Genomic DNA, 19582 nt, shown 5'->3' with positions numbered 1-19582 from the left:
GGGGACACTCAAGCGATATCAAGGTCTGGGAAAGTGGGACAACAAATGTTAGAAGTGGCATTTGAGAGAGAAGGAGATATACCATTTTCCATTCTCAGAAAAGAATTCAGGCTGGAACAACTACCCGGTAGTACGGTACAAAGAACTATGAGCAAATAACTACCGGTACATTCCTAAACAAATTTCAGGAAAGCTAGAGAAAGGAGCAAGGTACACGGCAACTTTATAAGTAAATGTTTGACTGGATTTTCTTTTGAAAACAGGAAACCAGCTGATCAGTAGAAAAACAAGAATGTCCTTTTCTTCCAAATGAAAAATTCTGAAGCTTGCTCAAACCAAGTGGACACAATACCAGACATTTCTGACATGCACATAACTCATTGCAATTCCATTCTAAAGAAAAAACCTGTAAAACTGTGCACTTTAGCAGTCTATTCCTCATGTTCATAATCTATTTTTAAAGACCTCTTGACACCTGTTTCGGCCCATTACTGGAACAATCCAAGTGGCCTGGCGTTTATCTACACCAACTAACAATGCAAAACTATGAATCAGCAATCAATGCCCTCCACTAATGGTGTCAAAGTACCGGTAAATTAAATAAAGTCGGTGATAAGGGGACTATTATTTCTCAAATTTCCGAGCTAAGTGGTCATCTTTAACCATTATTAACCAATTATTGAAAAGGAGACACGTGTATACGTGTACAAGACAAAGTTCTTCTTTGCTTGAGCATTCATTAGTTACATGTACATGCGGTAGTTTAGTTGGGTACATCCTTAAAGTACACTTAACATTCCATAAAATGGGGCTATCAATGTAAAAACCTATTCAGCAGATACTTTTAGAGAAAAGGGTTCAATGGTGTCATAAATTGGCTTGGGATTTCAACATTTTGCTTTCCAATTTTTGACAAACAGGTATCTCCCGATAATAATATTCCATTCCTCCTTCTTTTGTGAACGATAATATTCTAAATTTACTCCTCATTTTAATGTAAAGAACAAGTAAAAGAGAGAAAACAAAAATTAAAATCACGATTCCCAGCTTTGACAAACTGCCAAAAATTCTCCACCCCCCCCCCTTTCCCCGAAAAGGAGAAAATTCTGTAAACTTTCGGGCTGATTATCCTTCTTGATATAATTTGGTTTTGTAAAGGACAAACTTATTGGGTGGGTTAGCCGTAAGCAGCTTCAATTTGGTGAATAGACACAAATGAAATGCTTCCACTCTGCTACAAACCACTTCATTTTCCATACCACAGAACCACCTTCAAAAAGTCAGAAAGGCTGTCAAGGAAACAACTGGAATGACCACTGTGTGCATTAGTAGGGGACTAATTGGTCCTGACACTTTACAGATTGGCACCCCACTGGCTGCAAGAGGCAACACAAGACCTTGGCAAGACCTTGGCAAGATCTGGGCAGCCATTCCTGAATTCTTTTTCCCCAACCAGAAAAAACAAAGCTCATTCCTTTATTAAAGTATTTGAGGTGTTCTTGGTGATTTTTTTGTAAAGTTTGTTTCAAAGTCGGGCATACATGTATCAGTTACGGAATCTATCAACCCTATGATATATTTTGCCCAGTGTCATTTTAATATAGTTGCAATGCATTTGCCAACACTTGATGGAGATATGTGGGGCTTGGGACGATATGAAACCAGTGAGCCCAACTACACAAATGGGTAAGAATAAGGTCGCAGGTGGAATATTGTTGTTAGAGAATGGGTACGCAGGTGAAATATTGTTGTTAGAGAATGGGTAACGGGTGAGGGTATGTGATAGAACATTTTGGGTGTCTAAAATTGGAGAAAATGGATGTACATGTACTTACGATGATGATTTCTTTCCACTGAGCGCTGTCTTGAGAGCAACAGAAGGCGCCGACCTCCTCCGATTGGCCAGAGCTTTAAACCTCTGCAGCAAATACAAAAACACGTGGATGGAAAACGTTTAACAACTATCACACGATACAACAATCAGGCCTCGATAGAAACACAGCTATAACTGTTTATTTTCTAACATTGTGAGTAAAAGGAGAATCGAAAAGTATGCTTGACCCAAATATGTGGCAGAATACGTACTTGAGATCTTTTTGACTGTTACAATATGCTGTTTTCTCAGAAACGCTCTCTGCACAGACAAGAAGAACAAGGTACTAGTAGTACTTCAAGTACATGTACCAGATTTTACACAAATTGATACACAAGTAGAGCCATTTCATCTGCCAATTTGCAGGACTCTCTAGACTTGATTTACACATGTTCAGACTTCAGAGACACCATGTCTGTGTTCGCAGGGGCTCAAGCAGGGTGTCCAGACTTGTTACATGAGGGGTTTAGGGTTGTAAATTCAATTGTTTTGACTACTGTTATGACTGCATTTGGAGCACTTCAAGTCCCTATCATGATGTTTTCAAAGGGTTTCTGGCTGGGAATGCACTTGGACACCATGCAAAAATGAATGACTGACAGACGAAGAACCAACAAGATTTTTCCAAAACCACGACTTCGTCCCTTCGGCTTCAGGAAACTTTTGTTAGGCCCCTGAATTTGGGGACTCTGGCGTAATAAACTGCAGGTCCATATGTTGCCCCAGTTTAGGGTATTTCAATTTTCTCCGGACACAAAACCTTCAAAATGTGTCAGAGACGCAGCTGACGTCGTCGGAGAGAAAAACAAGGATCGGAAACATTCAGCACACAGAGAGTGGGCCGCACTTCCTTTCTTTTGTTTATCACATGGCCCTGGTTAACTTTTATACTTAACAGAATGTTTTTTTTATTTTGTTCAGTGTTAGAAACAAATACCACAATGTTTCACATCAGCTAACCTATAGACCTACTTAGTTCTATATTTGTTGAATATGTACACAAATGTATAGTGTGTCTCATGGGGTTTGCATGGTTGGAATTTCAGTACATATGCAGAACAGGATTCAAGATGTAGAGCACGTTATCAGCGAGGCAGAGGACTACTGTTAGCAACATTCCAACCATACATGTAGTGGATTTATGATTCCAACCAAAGGAGCAAATCTTCAAGAGAGCATCTCTCGACAATCCAACCATCTTTCCAACAGTCTTCTTCTGAGAACACTCATCTATGAAGGCTCAACAGGCTTGACCCCTTACCCTGTCATGTTTTCCCCTGAAAGAAAGTAAAGAAATTCTAGACCAACTCCTGGTCGAGAAGATCAGTTCTTCTTTCCTGCTTTGACTCCACACCCATCTTCTAAAAACCCTCAAAATCACTCTGGGGTAACTCAGGTTTACAAACATCCCACTTTTGCCAATCTAAACATTGCGCACTACACATTTTCACTGCTCCTGTTTTATTTCAATCTCATCAGCAAATTTTAACAAAAAATGAATCCGTGTCAAAGTTCCGTGCCAAAGATGCCTCTGTTCCATTCAGATCAAACTCCCCTTTTAGTAGGGGGCTGTGCTACAAAAAAGGTGACTGGAAGTTCTAAGCGACAACAATTGCGGTTTCCAGTTTGTTCTTTTCAGTGCTGGATAGTGACAGGCACTGTGCCTCAGCCAGTGTCACTTGACTTGAAATCAAAAGGGTTCAGGAATTTGGAGTATCCAGTCTCAACAATCAAACAATCCCATGACCCCGAGTCACTGAGATACAAGATTCACAATCAGGACTTCTCCTCTTTTCACTTGGCCACTTGACAGGTTGCGCTGCCACACTCCACCCTGCCAGTGGACGGCACAGATTCTTATGAATGGAGTCAAAAACTCTCACAGGGGCTTTCAAACAAAATGGCTTGTTAAAAGTTGGCCAGTAAACTTTCAAAATCAGGGCATCTGATGGGGATCTGCCTGAATATTTGCCATTTTTAACATTTTTCCAAAGAAAGAAGCATGTGGACTACTTTAAGCAACTGATGTTCTCTTAAGTTTCCATTGAAGTTTCTGAACCAGCTCTCGTTTTATTCTCTTTTTTTTTTTTTACATCTTACCCCAGAATGTCAAACAACAAAAGATATTTCACAAAAGCCCTTAAAAGAAAATGTGTTTAATCACTAAAAAGGTAAATTTATAGTGCTACTTTTGAAAGCCAATATCTCTCATGAAATAAAAACAAAACAAAAAAAATTAGCTCTCAATTTTTTGCTGCGCTTCAAGACAGTTCTGAATAGAACACTCTTCTGTATGCAAAGGTTATCATGTTTCACTTTTATAACACACTCATCAAATTACATCAGACATTATGAAATATGACAGAATGATGGCAGGCTAGAGAGTGAGACACTACATGATGGAATCCAGGCTAACTCAGCCCGGCAACCACCTGGAACCGTGCCAAGCAGGGGTCAGAGGTCAAGCAGAGACTTGGGAAGGGGATATCTTGAGATTTGGTGTCAAAAGGGCATCTTTGCACCTGCGAAACATCACAGCAAAAGGATGCGTTTTGTAGACGCTAACAGTTTACTTGAATGAAATTTATGATTTCCTGTGTATTGTGAATGCTACCTTGGTTGAGGGGAAATATTTTTTGAATTGTTCAGTTTTAAGATTTGAAATATTAAAAAATTGTTCAAAATTGTTTCGACTGGCATTAAAACTGACATTTCAATTGGAACTGAATGCTCATGTATTATCTCAACTGTTTGCTTGTAGATTTAATGGATTAAGATTTGAATCTAAAATCATCCAGATAATGGATGATACCTCACAAGATACCATGTGACACGCCGTAACACACCAGGATTATTGAAGTGCTCTACTGCCTAAGAGGTCCTTTAAAATAAGGTTTCTTTCAAATTGGAAGGGAGGACATTAGGCATTAAATCACAGCGAGCTCGAGGGACTAGTTGAAAAACAAAACTGCCAAAGACATAAAACCACTTCAAAGCTGTTGCCCATTGTTGACACTAATGCCATCACCTGTCCTGTTCAAATGCTGATGACAGCCAAGTCAATACAACTTGCAAAGCTCCAACTCAACTTTCACTTCTACATGTTGGATGCTAATCCTTTGTTCCACTCCACAGCACAATTGTCTTTCCGCATAACTTCTCTCAGCCACGCTACTGTCTCATTCCAATACGTGAATGCACAATGAATCAATCCCACCTACAGTTGTAAAGATACTATCTCAATCGGAAAGCAAAATGGCCACTGTAAAAACACGGCCCGACTTATCCCTTTTTAACACCCTTCCAATGTCGCTCCACTAAAGAGATCCTGGCTTAATGCCAAAATTTGGTGTGTTAAAGGGAATATACATCATTTGCTTTTGCTGTAATTTTCAGAAATGGATGGAATTGGGGGGTTGGAAATATATAGCAAATATAGTTACACTGACTTTTTTGAGGTTTTGGGTTCGAAAATGCTATAAAAACCAAGAAAAACGATCATTTTCCTGTAGTCTGGTTCCCCGACTCTATATAAGAAGAAACAGAGCAGTTTACATACATTGGGGAATTGTAAGGTTAGGGAACCAGTCTAGCTGGCTCGTACCCGTTCATAGGTTTGTAATCGATTGTAAACAAGTGCGATGGCCAGTATTTGGAAAAAAAAGCCAGTTGTTTCCAACGCTGATCGGCCGATCAGCGTTGGAAATTGATACAAAAATACCACTTTTCTTGAAAATGACAGTATACCAGGTGCCATGATTTTACAGGATGCTTTACACTGTCATTCACTAACAGTCCAGCAAGGTATTTCAAAATGATTTGGTAGTTTTATTTTTTGATGTTTGCAAATGTTGTATTTTCCCTTTAAGAAAGAATGATCAAGCCGGAGAGAGAGCCAGTCAAGGATACCGAGTGATGTGCCGAATGGCCGAGTTTTTAATCCGCTATACCCAGAGGGGTCGCAGTGCGAAATCCTCCATCAAGGAAGCACAAGGGTGGCTTTCTTTTCGTGCCAATGATGCGGAAGACGGCAACAAAGTGCATGGGGGAAAAGAAAACACTCTGAACAATGGGCTGAGCCCCGAAGATAACGGACGCACATTATTAAAGAAGACAAAATGGGATTACGGGTGATGAGTAAAGAGTTGGCAATTTCCCCTTTCATTCTGTCCTTTGAATGAAACGTTTTGATTTGGGGGCAGGTTGGGGTTTTCGACCCAGTTTGTACTTTAAAAAGTTTTATAAGGGACCTTGGGTGTTTTCATGCAAAGTTTTGCACAGATTTACGGTTTCCTTTGAAATAAGAGAGGTTAAATACATACTGTATAATGTACAAATGTATTATAAGATTTTGGCAAGTCCCAATCAACAAATTTAGTACAAAAAGTGGATATGATGTACAGTCAAACAACTTTTCAAAAAAACATTTCCCAGAACACGATAAACGCCATTTTGTTTATCTTTTAGAATTTTGGTCTCTCCTGGCTTTCCAAAGTCATTTTACAAAGTTAAACATAATTTAAGAATACAATACAGCGAAAAATGAAATTAAAAAAACAGCTGTTCTATTGTTTTTATTCTTGAAAGTTTCATAATTCTTTAAAGTTTCAAATAAAGTGAAAATTGTTCACTTTATTTCAAATAGATATATCGCGTTTTCAAAATAAACTCTTCACATAGAACTTAAACAACTGATTCCTTTTTGTGCTAGAGTAAACCTGCGAAGAACTTTCTATTTACTCTTTTTCTTTCTCACAATCATTGATAAACCCCCATTTTTACAAGCCAGCCTTTTCTCCTTTTAAGGTCAAGCCGAGGTCAGCTCCAAATCTGTCTGGCCTGCCTCTCAATAGATCCAACATGTCAGCAATGGCACACATGGACCCACTGGGGAGCCATGTTGCTAATTGGAAAATAATGGCTGCCTGGGTAGCCTCACAAGACCATACAAGGTGAGCTGGACAAACTGTCAAGGCATAAAAACGCATGGCATATTCTTCTGGTTACTGGTGGCAGCCATGGTTCTTGTGATTCCCTACATATTTTACAAAATTTCAGTTTCCCTTAACATTCCTTTATCATATGTATCATGCTCTCTGGTTTATCATTAATGACATTTTAAGCCTGCAGTATTAGGCCCCCCCAAAAAAATAAGTTGGTCTCTGGTCAGCGCGCGTCGATTTTAATCATGCCGTCAATCTTTTTTTTTCCCAAAATGTTCCGCGGTTGCTCCAACAGCGCCCTCTATTGCTGCACCTTCTCAATTTTTTTTTACCAAAGAGCACCAAGGAATGGGAAATTGCACCAAGGCAAATGATCGAGAGCACCAAGGCAAATTATGGAGGACACCAATGTACATGAGGACACCAAAAAGCAACTTTGGTCTGACCAGAAACCGAATATTTTTTTTTTTGGCCTTATGGGTTTTTTTATTGTGCAAAATTTTTTTCAATAATTTTGCTAGCTTAGTACCATACGTATATATACAAGTGTTTTGTACAACATATATGTATGAATGTGTACACTACGCTTTTTTTGCAGAAAGCTTTTTGTGTGTGTTTGGACTATCAACTCTCCAAGGTGAAAGGCCAATTGTATACAGGAGTCTGAAAAAATACACAGAGGTCCAATTACTGTACACATATCAACATGATACCACAGAGCGGAATGATGCCGCTAGGCGCTACACACACGGAGGTGCTGTAAGAGTTTTAACACAACTGAACATATGTACATAATATTAGTCACATTCAACCAGCCCCATGGTACTGTATCTGTATCACTAAATATATTTTGCACTGCAACCGAATTTCCTAACACATGGATGTTTACTCATTTAGTCTTCAAGTTATTATTCAATAAAGATCACAGTTTTACAAGGAACTTTCAAAATTTGTTTCTGAAGATACAAAAGTACAAATTTCAGTGGAACACACGCTAAAAGACGCCCCCTACACAAAGTTTAATGGTTAACCTCTAAAAAAAAAAGAGTTCACTTTAAATAATTTATTGACATCATCATTTAAAAATAATCTGGATGTCAACTGTCAACAGCGATGAAGTAAGTTTCATCAAAATCCTCCCAAATATTTGAATGATTCTTCAGTCCAGCCCAACGGGTGGTGGAAAAATCGCTGTAAAATAATCACGCAAGCCCAGCATTCTTGACATAGTCTGAGGCTTAGGGGCTTATGGGTGCACTTTGTTACACGTAAGCTTCTCTCTGTGATGCGGACGAGCGTACCATTTCTAGTAATCATAGTTGCAAAGTTGTGAGATTTCTCCCAAAAGAGAACAACTCTTTGACCTTCAAGGTACAGACAACAGAAATGTTAGCTGTCGCAAGTTATTACTTGTATGAATGACCACGGGTTATTTTTTTATTTTTTTTGACAAGTCTTATGAAATCTTTGTTGTAGGTAACGTCAGGACAATTTTTGTATCTATACAGTATTAGATTTTGCATCTGAACTACATTGTATTTACTCTGAATTTATTCCCTGATGAATAAAAAAAAACCGATAGACCTTTATTATGCTGCCACCATTTTTAGTCATGTCCCTGGTATCCAATAACAGTACTGAATGATAATGTTTTTTGTTCAAAAAGGAACCAGACTGTTTTTCCTTCCAGCCTCGCTTTCGGTTACGTTGATTTGAATGGGAAAAAAATCACGATGGCCGCAACATGATAATGGTCTATAGAGTGCTGGGACTGGTTTGGAGAGTAAGGAATGCACGCTGGGTGTTTTTGGGTGGTACAGGGAATAGAAGGTTTCACACAATGAGTTACATCACATTCCCAAAACACATCTTGACTTTGCTTCTGAAAATTTCACCTCTCCCAGTTCCTAAACTCTATTATTATGGTCAACACTAACAGCCAGATTCAGAATCTTCCCTTCATTTCACGGTTGGGTTGGTGTATTATTTTGGCCTTCCGTACTCGGCACCCCTGGGAGATCCTCAAAAACAATCGAAATTCCAACGATGACTGCCCTGACTGACTCTCTAGACAAGTGAAAGTGTGGTCATGTGCTTCCCAGGTGGAATGTAATGTGTCGCCTCTCATTGGTCGCTTTCTCTATCTATTTTTAGCGACCTTTTTACCACCTCTATTGTTTGTGTGTCAAGGGATCTAATAAAAGTTTCACCTTACACGAATGTTGATTCTGAGTGCAAATTCACCATGGATCACCATTTTCCTATCAACTTTTTTGTTTGTTTCGGGTTTCTTGTTTTGCTTTTTCCCTCTTCCCCCCTACAGCTTGGCCCCTTAAAAATATGAATGACTTGTCCTGTTTCACGCAATGGAATAATCAGACTAAAATTTCTTTTGTCTTATTAGTTTTTATTTTGATGAGAAAGGAAACTTTCCTCATTCTTTCTTTCTTTCTTTCGACTTATAGTTGCAGGCAAAATGTGGTACATGTACATTTTAATGGATTTATAATGTTTTTTTTTAATGGGAAATCATTGGTTAATTCAACTTTACAAATTGTGAATAACTTCACATGATGCTCAAATGTTTTGAAGCCACTTTAAAAAGTCTGCATCTCAATTCGCTAAGCATGAACAAAGGTTTGCTTAGTAATAGTAACTGTCAAGACTAGTTTCCTGCAGACTCCCTTTGCTCACTGATATATTTTTGGATTCACTCCCTCAAAAATCTGGGCTCAAGGCGCAACAAGCCTAAAACCCAAGGGGAAAATTTCCAGGGTTGTGTAATAAAAACAGCTTGGACAGATGAGCTCTGCAGACATGATTTATGAGGTAACTTTTATGGCCTGTTCTATTAAAAGCACCTACAATTTGTTGCTGCACCGAGGTCAGCCCCTGCTACATTTTGGTCCAGGGATTCCATTGTAAAAATCTGACTTGTTTGCTTCCCTCTGGCCAGGTACAATGTAGGTATTGAGGGAAAGTGCCACTGATCATCACTATAAAAAAGAGAGTTTGCAAATTACAAGTGAAGCACCCTCTTTTCCCTGCAAGCAACCATGGAGCTTTTTATAGCTCCATGAAGCAACTATATCTGTATTCCTTTCTCTCAGGTTATTGGTAAAACTTCAATGCATTTTTGAAGAGACTTCATGTCAACATTTATGCCTTCTTTGCCCGAGTTGTTCAAAAATTTGAAGATTTATCAGTTTTATTTCACTCAAACATCCCCAGTGACTCGGAATTAGACAAAGTTGGTCGCATCGCATGATCCGATTTCATCATATTTTGCACACGGAGTTGTCTCAAATCAACAATATAACCCTCTTTAATCGATAGTCATCAATGCTACAGAACCAATGCCGATGTGCTCCAGACGCCACACAATCCTGGTTCAATTAAATCACGAAATATCCAAACTTGCATGTCGCATTCCGAGCCTATCATATCCCAATCAACCGGGTCAAATTACATGTACCTAGTGATTAGACACAAAAGGCCTTGCAATGAGAACCCACCTTGTTGTTTGACTTTCTGCAATCACAGACACGAAACGCTAACCTCAACTCCGTTTTTTCTTCTTCTTTTACTTTACTATCGACACAAAATTACTGTGTTTGAGTGAACGATGAACTCTAAGTGTTGTTTACTTTGACACAACGGCCCGTTGAAGAGTAACCAAATTCGCGTTGCAATCGGGTCGCTTGGTAAACTCGTTAGGGGCAATATTCCACCTTTTTTTAATCACGATTTGGTGCTTCTCACTGATAAAAACCTATTAAATGCGGAGAAATGAGGGCAAAGCAACACTGGAAAGCTAGATCGTGTATCAAGTGTACAATATGATTGAAGCTTTCCACTTGAAAAGAATTTTTAATGAATGATTTTTAGTGACCAGATGGGATACCAAAAAGAAATTTGTTGACGGAAAAGCTGCATGCCTGCCAGAGTGAAATATGACCACATCCTTTAAAGAGGGCAGCCATCTTTGTCTGAAACCCTGAAGCAATGATTGATATGGTACAAAGTGAGACCTGATATCACAGGTACCAGCCTATTATACCAATTAACTTTTGATACTCTCATCACTTTCCTTGCTGATGTGCAGTAAATACAATGTATGTATAAAAACTTTACACTTGTAACACAGCATAATGTGACACATCCAATCAATTTCATACCTAGACAAATGTTTGGATAGTCTCAAATTGCCTCCAGGGTTTGGATCAGTCAAACATTAACAGACAGCAATTAGTTTCTCAATCAAGGAGAGACTTGTATGATGTTTGCGAAGCATGTGCTAAAGGGGTCAGAGATACCACATTATTTTCAGATCACTCATTTCAAGTATGGTCCAGCAAAGACTAAAACGTGGACTATGATTCCAATTTAAATGCTGGCTGGTATCAAAAGAAAGTTTATGCCACCATGATCTTAAACAAAAAGTACCAAAGTCAAATACGGAAGTAGTTCAACAAGCCCCTTTCCCCTCTGTTTTAATCCATTAGTCCCAGTACTGCCCGAAACCGCCCAGCCTTTTACTCCACGAACCACCCAAACTGCTTGGCGCTCTTGGTTTAATTTGGATATTTTGGTAAGTGCTTACGACTGAATGGAAAAACTTCGACACCTTCGAACTTCAACAACTTTTGATCAAACCACTGTCACCTTTGATGAACACAACAGTCGATTTCAGGGTTGTATCCACCCAAACACACATGTGGTTGTTACACAGTATTCAAGTCCTATAAAATAACAGTTTAGATAAACCCCCTAAAGCAGTTCGGTCAATATTTTGCCCAAAGGAGGCTGTGTGCCTTCTTGACTTTTTTTTGAAGACGGGAGCGCAAAAAATCAATAAGGGAGAACATGCCCAGAAACAATAGCAGAGACTAAAGGACCGGCAGTGAATCAATATTGTCTGACTGAAGAGTGCTTAGGGGTAATCGAAGGCGTCTTTTGAGTCTGGTGGGTTGCTTTGAATGACAGAACTGGTACACTTTTTTTTCTAAATGCTCTCATTTATTGAACCTTTAGAGTTTTTAAAGAGCTTGCATGCTGACATCGCCCCCACCAAACAAAAATAAAATCTTAACTAAGGTTGGATGCAGGCAAAGACTCAACATCTTGGGAAGGGTTGATTGAATGCTGAAATTTCTCTTTCTTCAATGGTTTCTTCAGAAAGATCCTGTGCTCTATGTTTCAAAACACATCGTCTTTTCATTTGGGAAAAAAACGTACAAGTGTATGTATAATTGTAATAACTTTATATGGCCTTGAGTTCTCCAAAATGTGCACATTATGTACCTGCATGCGTACAAATGTTCACCTACCGGTACAGTGTATGTTAGAAGCATTACTAATCATCAGGTGCACGGGCCAATTTCATAGAGCTGCTTAAGCACAAAATTTGCTTAAGCACAAAAACGTCTTGCTTAATAAAATCAGGTTACCGGCCAAAACTCCATGCGATTGTTATGCTAAGTAAACAACAGCTAAATACCAGTCACAAGCAATGTACATCACATGGAGTTTTGGCCGGTAACCTAATTTTACTAAGCAATGTTTTTTTCGTGCTTAAGCAAAATTTTTGCTTAAACAGCTCTATGAAATTGGGCCCAGATGTAAAATTAATAATTTAGGTGCCTTAAAAAACTTAATCCTGGCAACTTAAATGTAATAATACATGTAGCTATTTCAAGCATTAAATTTTTATACATGTATTACCAAGACACTACATGAATATCTACCGGTACACTAGCTTGGAAAAACCACAGTGTTTCAGGATATAACCCCAGACTGCACTTTCAAATCTGCACTTTCAGATTTTATCAATTGTACTGTATAACAATTTTTATAAAATTCCGTAAAAACAAAATCTGACCACAAAATCTGACCACAAAAACGGCCCCTTGATGTGACACAAGCAGATTTCAATCTGATCTAAGAATTGCAGGGATTTTCAGACCACAATAACCACATCCTTTTTGTAAGAATAATTTTTTGTAAAATTTGCTCCAGGCCAATTAAGGGCCTTGTACTGCAAGGGGAGGACAGAATTACTGAATGGCTGGCCAGTGCGGTGGACCTTTTGCAGCGATCAGCTGTAAAATCAGGAGGGATGTTTTGGTTGGTTAATTTTGATCGAGTGCCATTTCAGCGGCCGTGGCATTGCTTTTGTTAGAAATTTCTTTCTGGTGAGTTGTTTGCTGAAGATTGGGGGCAGGACTGGAAAGGCAAGCGGCAAAAGATAAACTGGCTGGGATAAAAAAAGAACGGGAAAAAAAGGTCGAAGATTTCTAGTCAATCGAACACTGTCAAGGATTGTTACAACAGGAGTTGTACAATTGCTGAACTTTTGTTTCGAAAGTTTCGAACTTCAAACCTCCAAGTTAAGGTCGAAGTTATTTGGTCAATACTTAAAAAGCTTTGTTGACAGAAAATTAAAAAGAAAAAGGAAGAGGTCAAATATTTCTTTTGATTCTTTCACGTACCCAGTACAGCTTTTTGCATTTTGCCAACTATTAAAAATTGAATAAGTTTTCTAGCTGAGGAATTTAAACTTTCTGAGGGTGACAAGTTGGACATCTATTTTTAACTAACTTCCTTCAGAATTCATTTTAACAATTTTGTTAGGAATGGGGAAACTGTAAGAAGGCACAAGAAAAAAAAAATAAATGAAAGTTCTAATACACATGAACAAAGAAAAAATAGTACTTTGGAAAAAAAATAATATCAACTTGTGACGAGGAAATACTATGCAAAAGTTTGATTTTGTTATAAAAGTAGAAATTTTAACATCAATGCATTTGCAGGATATGAATAAACACAGACGTCACTTCTGCTGAAGCACGCCTAACCCGTGGCCATTATAATATTTGTGACGTAGGCGGCTGATCAGAGTTTCAGGAAAGTACGAGTATAAGGAGTTGAACCGGAACATAATTGCCACACATCAACAGAATACGTACTTAATCCATGAAAAAAATGGCAGTCAAGCGTGTTTCTTTTTCCCTTTTTTTGAGTGAAAAGAATTTGTTGATTCACGTTCATCAATGGCAAGGATACGGAAATTTTATGAAGACAAGCTGTGTACTGACGTAGTTACTAACAAGCAAAAATCTTTGCATTGATGAAGAGTAATTGTACTCAAAGAGACAAAAATGCGGAAAAGACAGCAAAATTCAAAAAGTTTGTATCGGAACCATGCGGAACTGTTATTTTTGTTCTTTTCCCTTATTTTAGCAGTACTTTACTTTCAATGTTGTATAAAGAAGTTTGACATGACCATTGAGAATCTTAAGAAATTATGACGTACTGTACAGTGCATCATCATTAATACAAAAATGTATTCACTGTAAAAATGTTACAATGTATCACAGCACAATTACATGTAATACACTGTATACATCACATCAAACTTACACATGTACAGTATGTAATACAATGTACCAGTACGTCACATCACAATCAATACAATTCAATTTGACTTGTGTTTCTCCCTTACCTGTGACTTTGTTTCTCTGTCTATGAGCTGTAGGTCATCATGGGGGAACCTGTCTTGCACCTGCTGTAGACGAATCTCATTCTCCAAGACAGTCACCTCATCCTCCCGTTCCTTCACCATCTGAAACAAATATCAGAACAAAAAAAACACATGTACAGTTAGATGTGAGGAAACAAACAGATCACTGGAAATAATACATTTATTCGAAGATGGTCAAATTACTATCAAGTACAAGTCAAATTTTCAATTTGTAGTGAAGGAATTCGACACACTGCATGCCAGCACAAATATGCCCTCATTAAGTTTTCTGAGCACTTATTGCCAGGTCTAATTTCACCCTCAATGAACTGATTGATGAATGAGATGGTTATATTTTCTGGAAAAAAAACAATTGCCAAGCTATTTTGTGGTGAGTCCTTGGGTCTGTAACTAAGCCAGATCCTTTGGTCTCTATCCTCTTCTAAAGTTTAACAGCTTCCCAGCATACAATGTAAATGACAAGTGTAAGACTCTGACCAGTTTACCTTCAGTTTCAAAACCGACATTTGTCTCCTAGTGAGCGTTTTCAACAGCATCATCACGCTTTTCATACACGTACAACTTGAATCAAACAGGCACACGTGATTCTACCGACATCACTGCCCTGCTTGAAGTCTACAAACTAACTGAGATTTTTTAAACAAACCCAGGAAGTCATATCTTCCTTTATACCAGGAACTCATGGTAAATTTAATGCGTTCAAACACGTCCGCTGCAGCTTTGAATTGGTGGAAACAAACTGCACCAAATCCATAGAAAAACCACTGAAGTTGTCGGGCACTCTTTTGAACTTGTGAAATGTGCTCTATGCAGTGGAACACGTAACAATAAAAACATGTAGAGATCAGCACTTACCAACTAATTCCAAAATGAAAGAAGGTAGAGCTGCCTTGCAACAGTGAATGTACAGTTTAAAGTTAGAATCCTTAAAATTAGGTTGTGTTTCTGTCCAACAGGTTTCAGGTAATGATACACACAGACTCTAGTATGTTAGTATTTAGCCCAGTGCATGGACATGCATACATGTACATGTACATGTACATTGTACGTTTAGTACATGTAGTTGTTTGGTCAACCCAATGTGTGCACTGCATTGGACTGGATTAGCAGAGTTTATCAAACTGATAACGGCCAATAAAATATCCCAAGAGCAAACTCTCTTGCTGTTCAGGTTGTGTGTTTTTTTTTAATAGCTCTGGTGCTATGCCCCTATAATGACTCGGAGTGTGTGCTTAACATTTGTATACAGCTGTCAGCAGATTATAACTGTGTTCAATTAGGTAATAGGGAGGTTTCGCAAGCGAACGGATACGCTTACACTTACGCTTAGCTATCCGTATCCGTTTTTTACTTACGTGTAGCGAGCGAGATATGCGTGTCGTCTGCACGTTTAGCGGATAGTGAGTGGCGTATGACGTCATACGTGCAGACGACACGCATATCTCGCTCAAAACACGTAAGTAAAAAACGGATACGGATAGCTAAACGTAAGTGTAAGCGTATCCGTTCGCTTGCGAAACCTCCCTAATAGCGAAACTGTTCCCACCAAAAACGTAAGCCATATGATGTGTACATTCAAAAAGATCCTCAGTCCAGCAGGTATTTGCTGTGTTTTGGGGCACAATTTTCCTATTTTTTTTGGCAGCCGAAGAGGGATTTTGGACCGCCTTACCCCCAGGATATTATTATCATGTTATAGTTTATGAACAATCAACAGACCAGTTTGTTATTAATTAATTACAAGGCATTAAATATTAATTATTACATGTACCTGTAATTACATAGATCTGGTTAAATCATGAACGACACTGATTTGTCACATGCATGCCATTCTTATAACTAATAAACATTCCACACTGTAGAGTATAGAGATTTGCAAAAGAATCATCCTAGAGACGATTCCAATTTCAGAAGCTACGTCTCTTTTTAATAAAGTAATTATCACCTCGTGCCTTCATTAATCTCCAATCTGCATATTTCCCAAGCTTATATGGAATGATCCATGTGATAAGCCGTGGCAAAGCCTCTCTGCCATTTACAAAGTCATTATCGCATTTATTGCGATTCCATTCGGCTTGATCTTAGAGTCGTAGCAAGAGCTTGTTGTTTTTTCAAACAGGTGAAGATCGTATCAATGATATGTACAGATAATCCAAGCACAGTGTTATATAACACGCAATTTTGAGATTCAAGAGATAATTGGGTTTAATGATATAATCACTCATACTTGCATCCGATTACCTTGTGGTAAAATAACTAGGTGAGGCAAATTACACATTTTTTCCACATCGTCATTGACTTGGAGCTTTTTGGTCCAGAATGCTCAATAAGCTCACTTCTAGTCTAGTTGTGTTGGACTCGTACCCATGATCCCACTCTATTATTTTCAAAGAGTGAATCTTTCATCTGTCCTTGTGAAACTTCAGTCCATCCCACTGAAACTCAAGGAAAAAGACGTTTCAGAATGAAATTCATTCAATCGAATAGATCAAGTTTTCACTTGAGTTTTGACTAAGTGATTCTGTTTAAAAAAGTATTTCAGTTTTTAAGTTGGAGTGGTTTCCACTCTCATCTGGATCTTTGGAGGTAAAAGAGCACGCTTTTGAAAGCAGTTGGCTTACCCCCTCCGCTATTAGCGACTACATGTCGCCTTGTGTGACTGCCCCCTTTCTAGTTTGTTCACCACAAATAATAAGAAATGTGTGCGTAGGTCTATTTCTGTCACCAAGGTTTGAACAGTCGCCTTTTTTTGGCTCCTTTGTCAGCTCAAATACCGTAGTAGGGGCACAATCCTTAGTTCACACAGTGACCGTTGGCATTTCGCTGCCATCTTGAATGAGAAGCTTGGCCCACTGGCCCCTGATCTCGAGGATTATCTCTGCAGCACACAAACGCTTGACAAGTATTTGAGGAGATTTGGGGGGTCAACCTTTTCTCAAGAGGGGGTCAAAGGGTTTTTGACATTCCTGTTACTCAGTATTATTTTTACAATTTCACAATTTCTCAATTTTCCAATAGCATAGCATAGCGATAGGACACAGACACACAACTAAGAAATCACAAAAATGAGGAAATTCCAAGCCACATGAGATTTTGTACAATGTGTATCAATATTTTGATACACATAAAAAGTCAAAAATTAAGGAAATCAGGTGATCCAAGGAAAAGCTGCACGCCTGGTCACCATGAGGTAAAATTTAACCAAGATGTGCAAACAATTTTCCTATCGTTTTATGGGATCATCGCAACTTATCTTCATGCATGGGAACCAACCCTTTCGCAAACCTTCACCGAGTACATGTTTGTCCTATTATAGAATTCAGGTGTGTGAGTGACCACTGATAAAAACAGCTGAAAACAGATGAAAAAGGTGTAAAAAAGCTGAATGTTGGAGATCTCCTATACTTTTATACACAGCAAGTGAGGGAAAAAGCTGGGGAAAAAAGCTGAAATCCAAAACAAACAAAAAGCTGAAATCAGCTTTAAAGCTGAGATTTCACACCCCTGAGAATTAGAATGTGCACTAAATCAGAGCATTCACTGAAAACACAAACACATTTTACAAGTGTCCAAAGTTTTCAAAGCTTCCTTTGATAGTCTGAGTACATTCATGTTCCAACTGAAGCAAAAGAAAATGTTCAACTATTAACTAACCCCTCTCAAAAAAATCAGGCCAAGGTAACATCCCAAGATGACTGTGGCAAAACTCTATTTCCAATCTTTATTGACTCTAGGGCTATCACCCGCTACCTCTTGATTCTATTATGTTGCCAAGCTTACAGATAAGGAGCACCAGTGGGGGACCAATTTTAAGCTGTGTGCTTAACGGGACTTGGCCATAATGTACATTTTTAATGATTAGATAAAAGTAGGGGCATGGTGGGGCCCCCTCTTGGTATGGATAATGGGCACATCCGAATGAGAGTTTGTTGCTAGGATAAGAAAGGAATTTGATTCGGAAGTTGGTTGGAAGTATGAAAAGGGAAGGAACTGGTTCAAGAATGTGGAATTAAACAAGATTGAGAACGAGGGGGAAAATAACTAAGGAAACAGGTACATGTATGAAATTGGATGATAGTTTTTACATGTGCGCAAACTGCGCATGTATTTAAGTGAAGACAATAAGAAACAATGTAGCCGTTAAAGGGAATGTACATCATTGGCTTTTGCTGTAATTTTCAGAAATGAACTACATGTATTTGAGGGGTTAGTTTAATAGATCAAATATTGTTACACTGACATTTTTGAAGTTTTGTGTTCGAAAAGGTTGGAAAAACCAAGAAAAACAAAAATGTTCAAGTAGTCTGGTTCCCTGACTCCACAAAAGATAAAATGGATCAATTTACAGATGATGGAAAATTGTAAGGCAATGGAACCAGTCTAGCTGGCCTGCACCCGTTCATGAACATGTAACCAATAGCAAACAAAATTTGGACTGAAAAAATTGTCAATTTGGAGCAGTAGTTGAAAAATAGTTAGGTTTTTCCAACGCTGGAAATGTAAACAAAAATACCATTTTCTTGAAAATGACTTCACACCAGGTGCCATAATTTTACAAGATGCTTGAGACTGTCATTAACCAACATCCTAGTAAGGTATTTCGTAAAAACTTGGTAGTTTTATTTTTCGATGTTTGCAAATGTTGTATATTCCCTTTAAGAGGTGTACTGAGAGATGATGTAACAGGCCTCAACAACACTTCAGGTCAAAGAATTTGCGTAATCATTTTGTTCTCATTCAAGTGCTGGTGCTGACGTGCAGATCAGCACGGGAGCAAGATAAGGCAACTGAAATGTAACTGCGCGATACAATAACCAAAGAGTCCAAAAAGTAGGCAGGGTGGTCCTTTTTGACGTACGTACGAATATTTTCTATGGTTATCTTTGATATTTCCTTTATCTGTGACAGTCTTGTGTTTCTGAGTGGAAGCTGAAGTGCAGAACACACACGATAGCCTAAAAAGCAAGGCATGAAATGATGCCAGCAATTTCATTCCATAATAGAAATGAAGATACAGCTAGAGTAAAATAAGTAGTTACTGAACAACCTTACCCTTTTAGGAGTTGCCAAGCGCTCAAATGCAGAGATCAGGAGGAACATATTGTTTGGCAAACAGATTACCATACCAATTAACCAAACATTTTATTTATGTGAAACTTTTACGTCACATCTGACTTGCTCTCAGTTTACTTCCCCTAATAACTCAGAAATGTACATGTAGCT

The 19582-nt window shown here is 38.4% G+C and overlaps 1 protein-coding gene across 3 annotated transcripts in view; it reads right to left on the bottom strand.

Moving 5' to 3' along the window:
- Nucleotides 1-19582, bottom strand: part of LOC119718840 — a 60211-nt gene that overhangs the window by 13465 nt on the left and 27164 nt on the right. For all 3 annotated transcript variants that reach the window (XM_038188258.1, XM_038188259.1, XM_038188260.1), the window contains exons 3-4: nt 14321-14440; nt 1836-1918 (exon numbers count right to left, since the gene is read on the bottom strand). In XM_038188258.1, the coding sequence (XP_038044186.1) occupies nt 1836-1918; nt 14321-14440 (203 nt within the window). The remainder of the gene's footprint in view (nt 1-1835; nt 1919-14320; nt 14441-19582) is intronic.

Source organism: Patiria miniata, unplaced genomic scaffold (assembly GCF_015706575.1).
Source record: "Patiria miniata isolate m_02_andy unplaced genomic scaffold, ASM1570657v1 HiC_scaffold_7, whole genome shotgun sequence".
NCBI lineage: Eukaryota > Metazoa > Echinodermata > Asteroidea > Valvatida > Asterinidae > Patiria > Patiria miniata.
The sequence above is the reverse complement of the archived record's forward strand: the minus strand, read 5'-3'. Positions and strand labels throughout refer to the sequence as shown.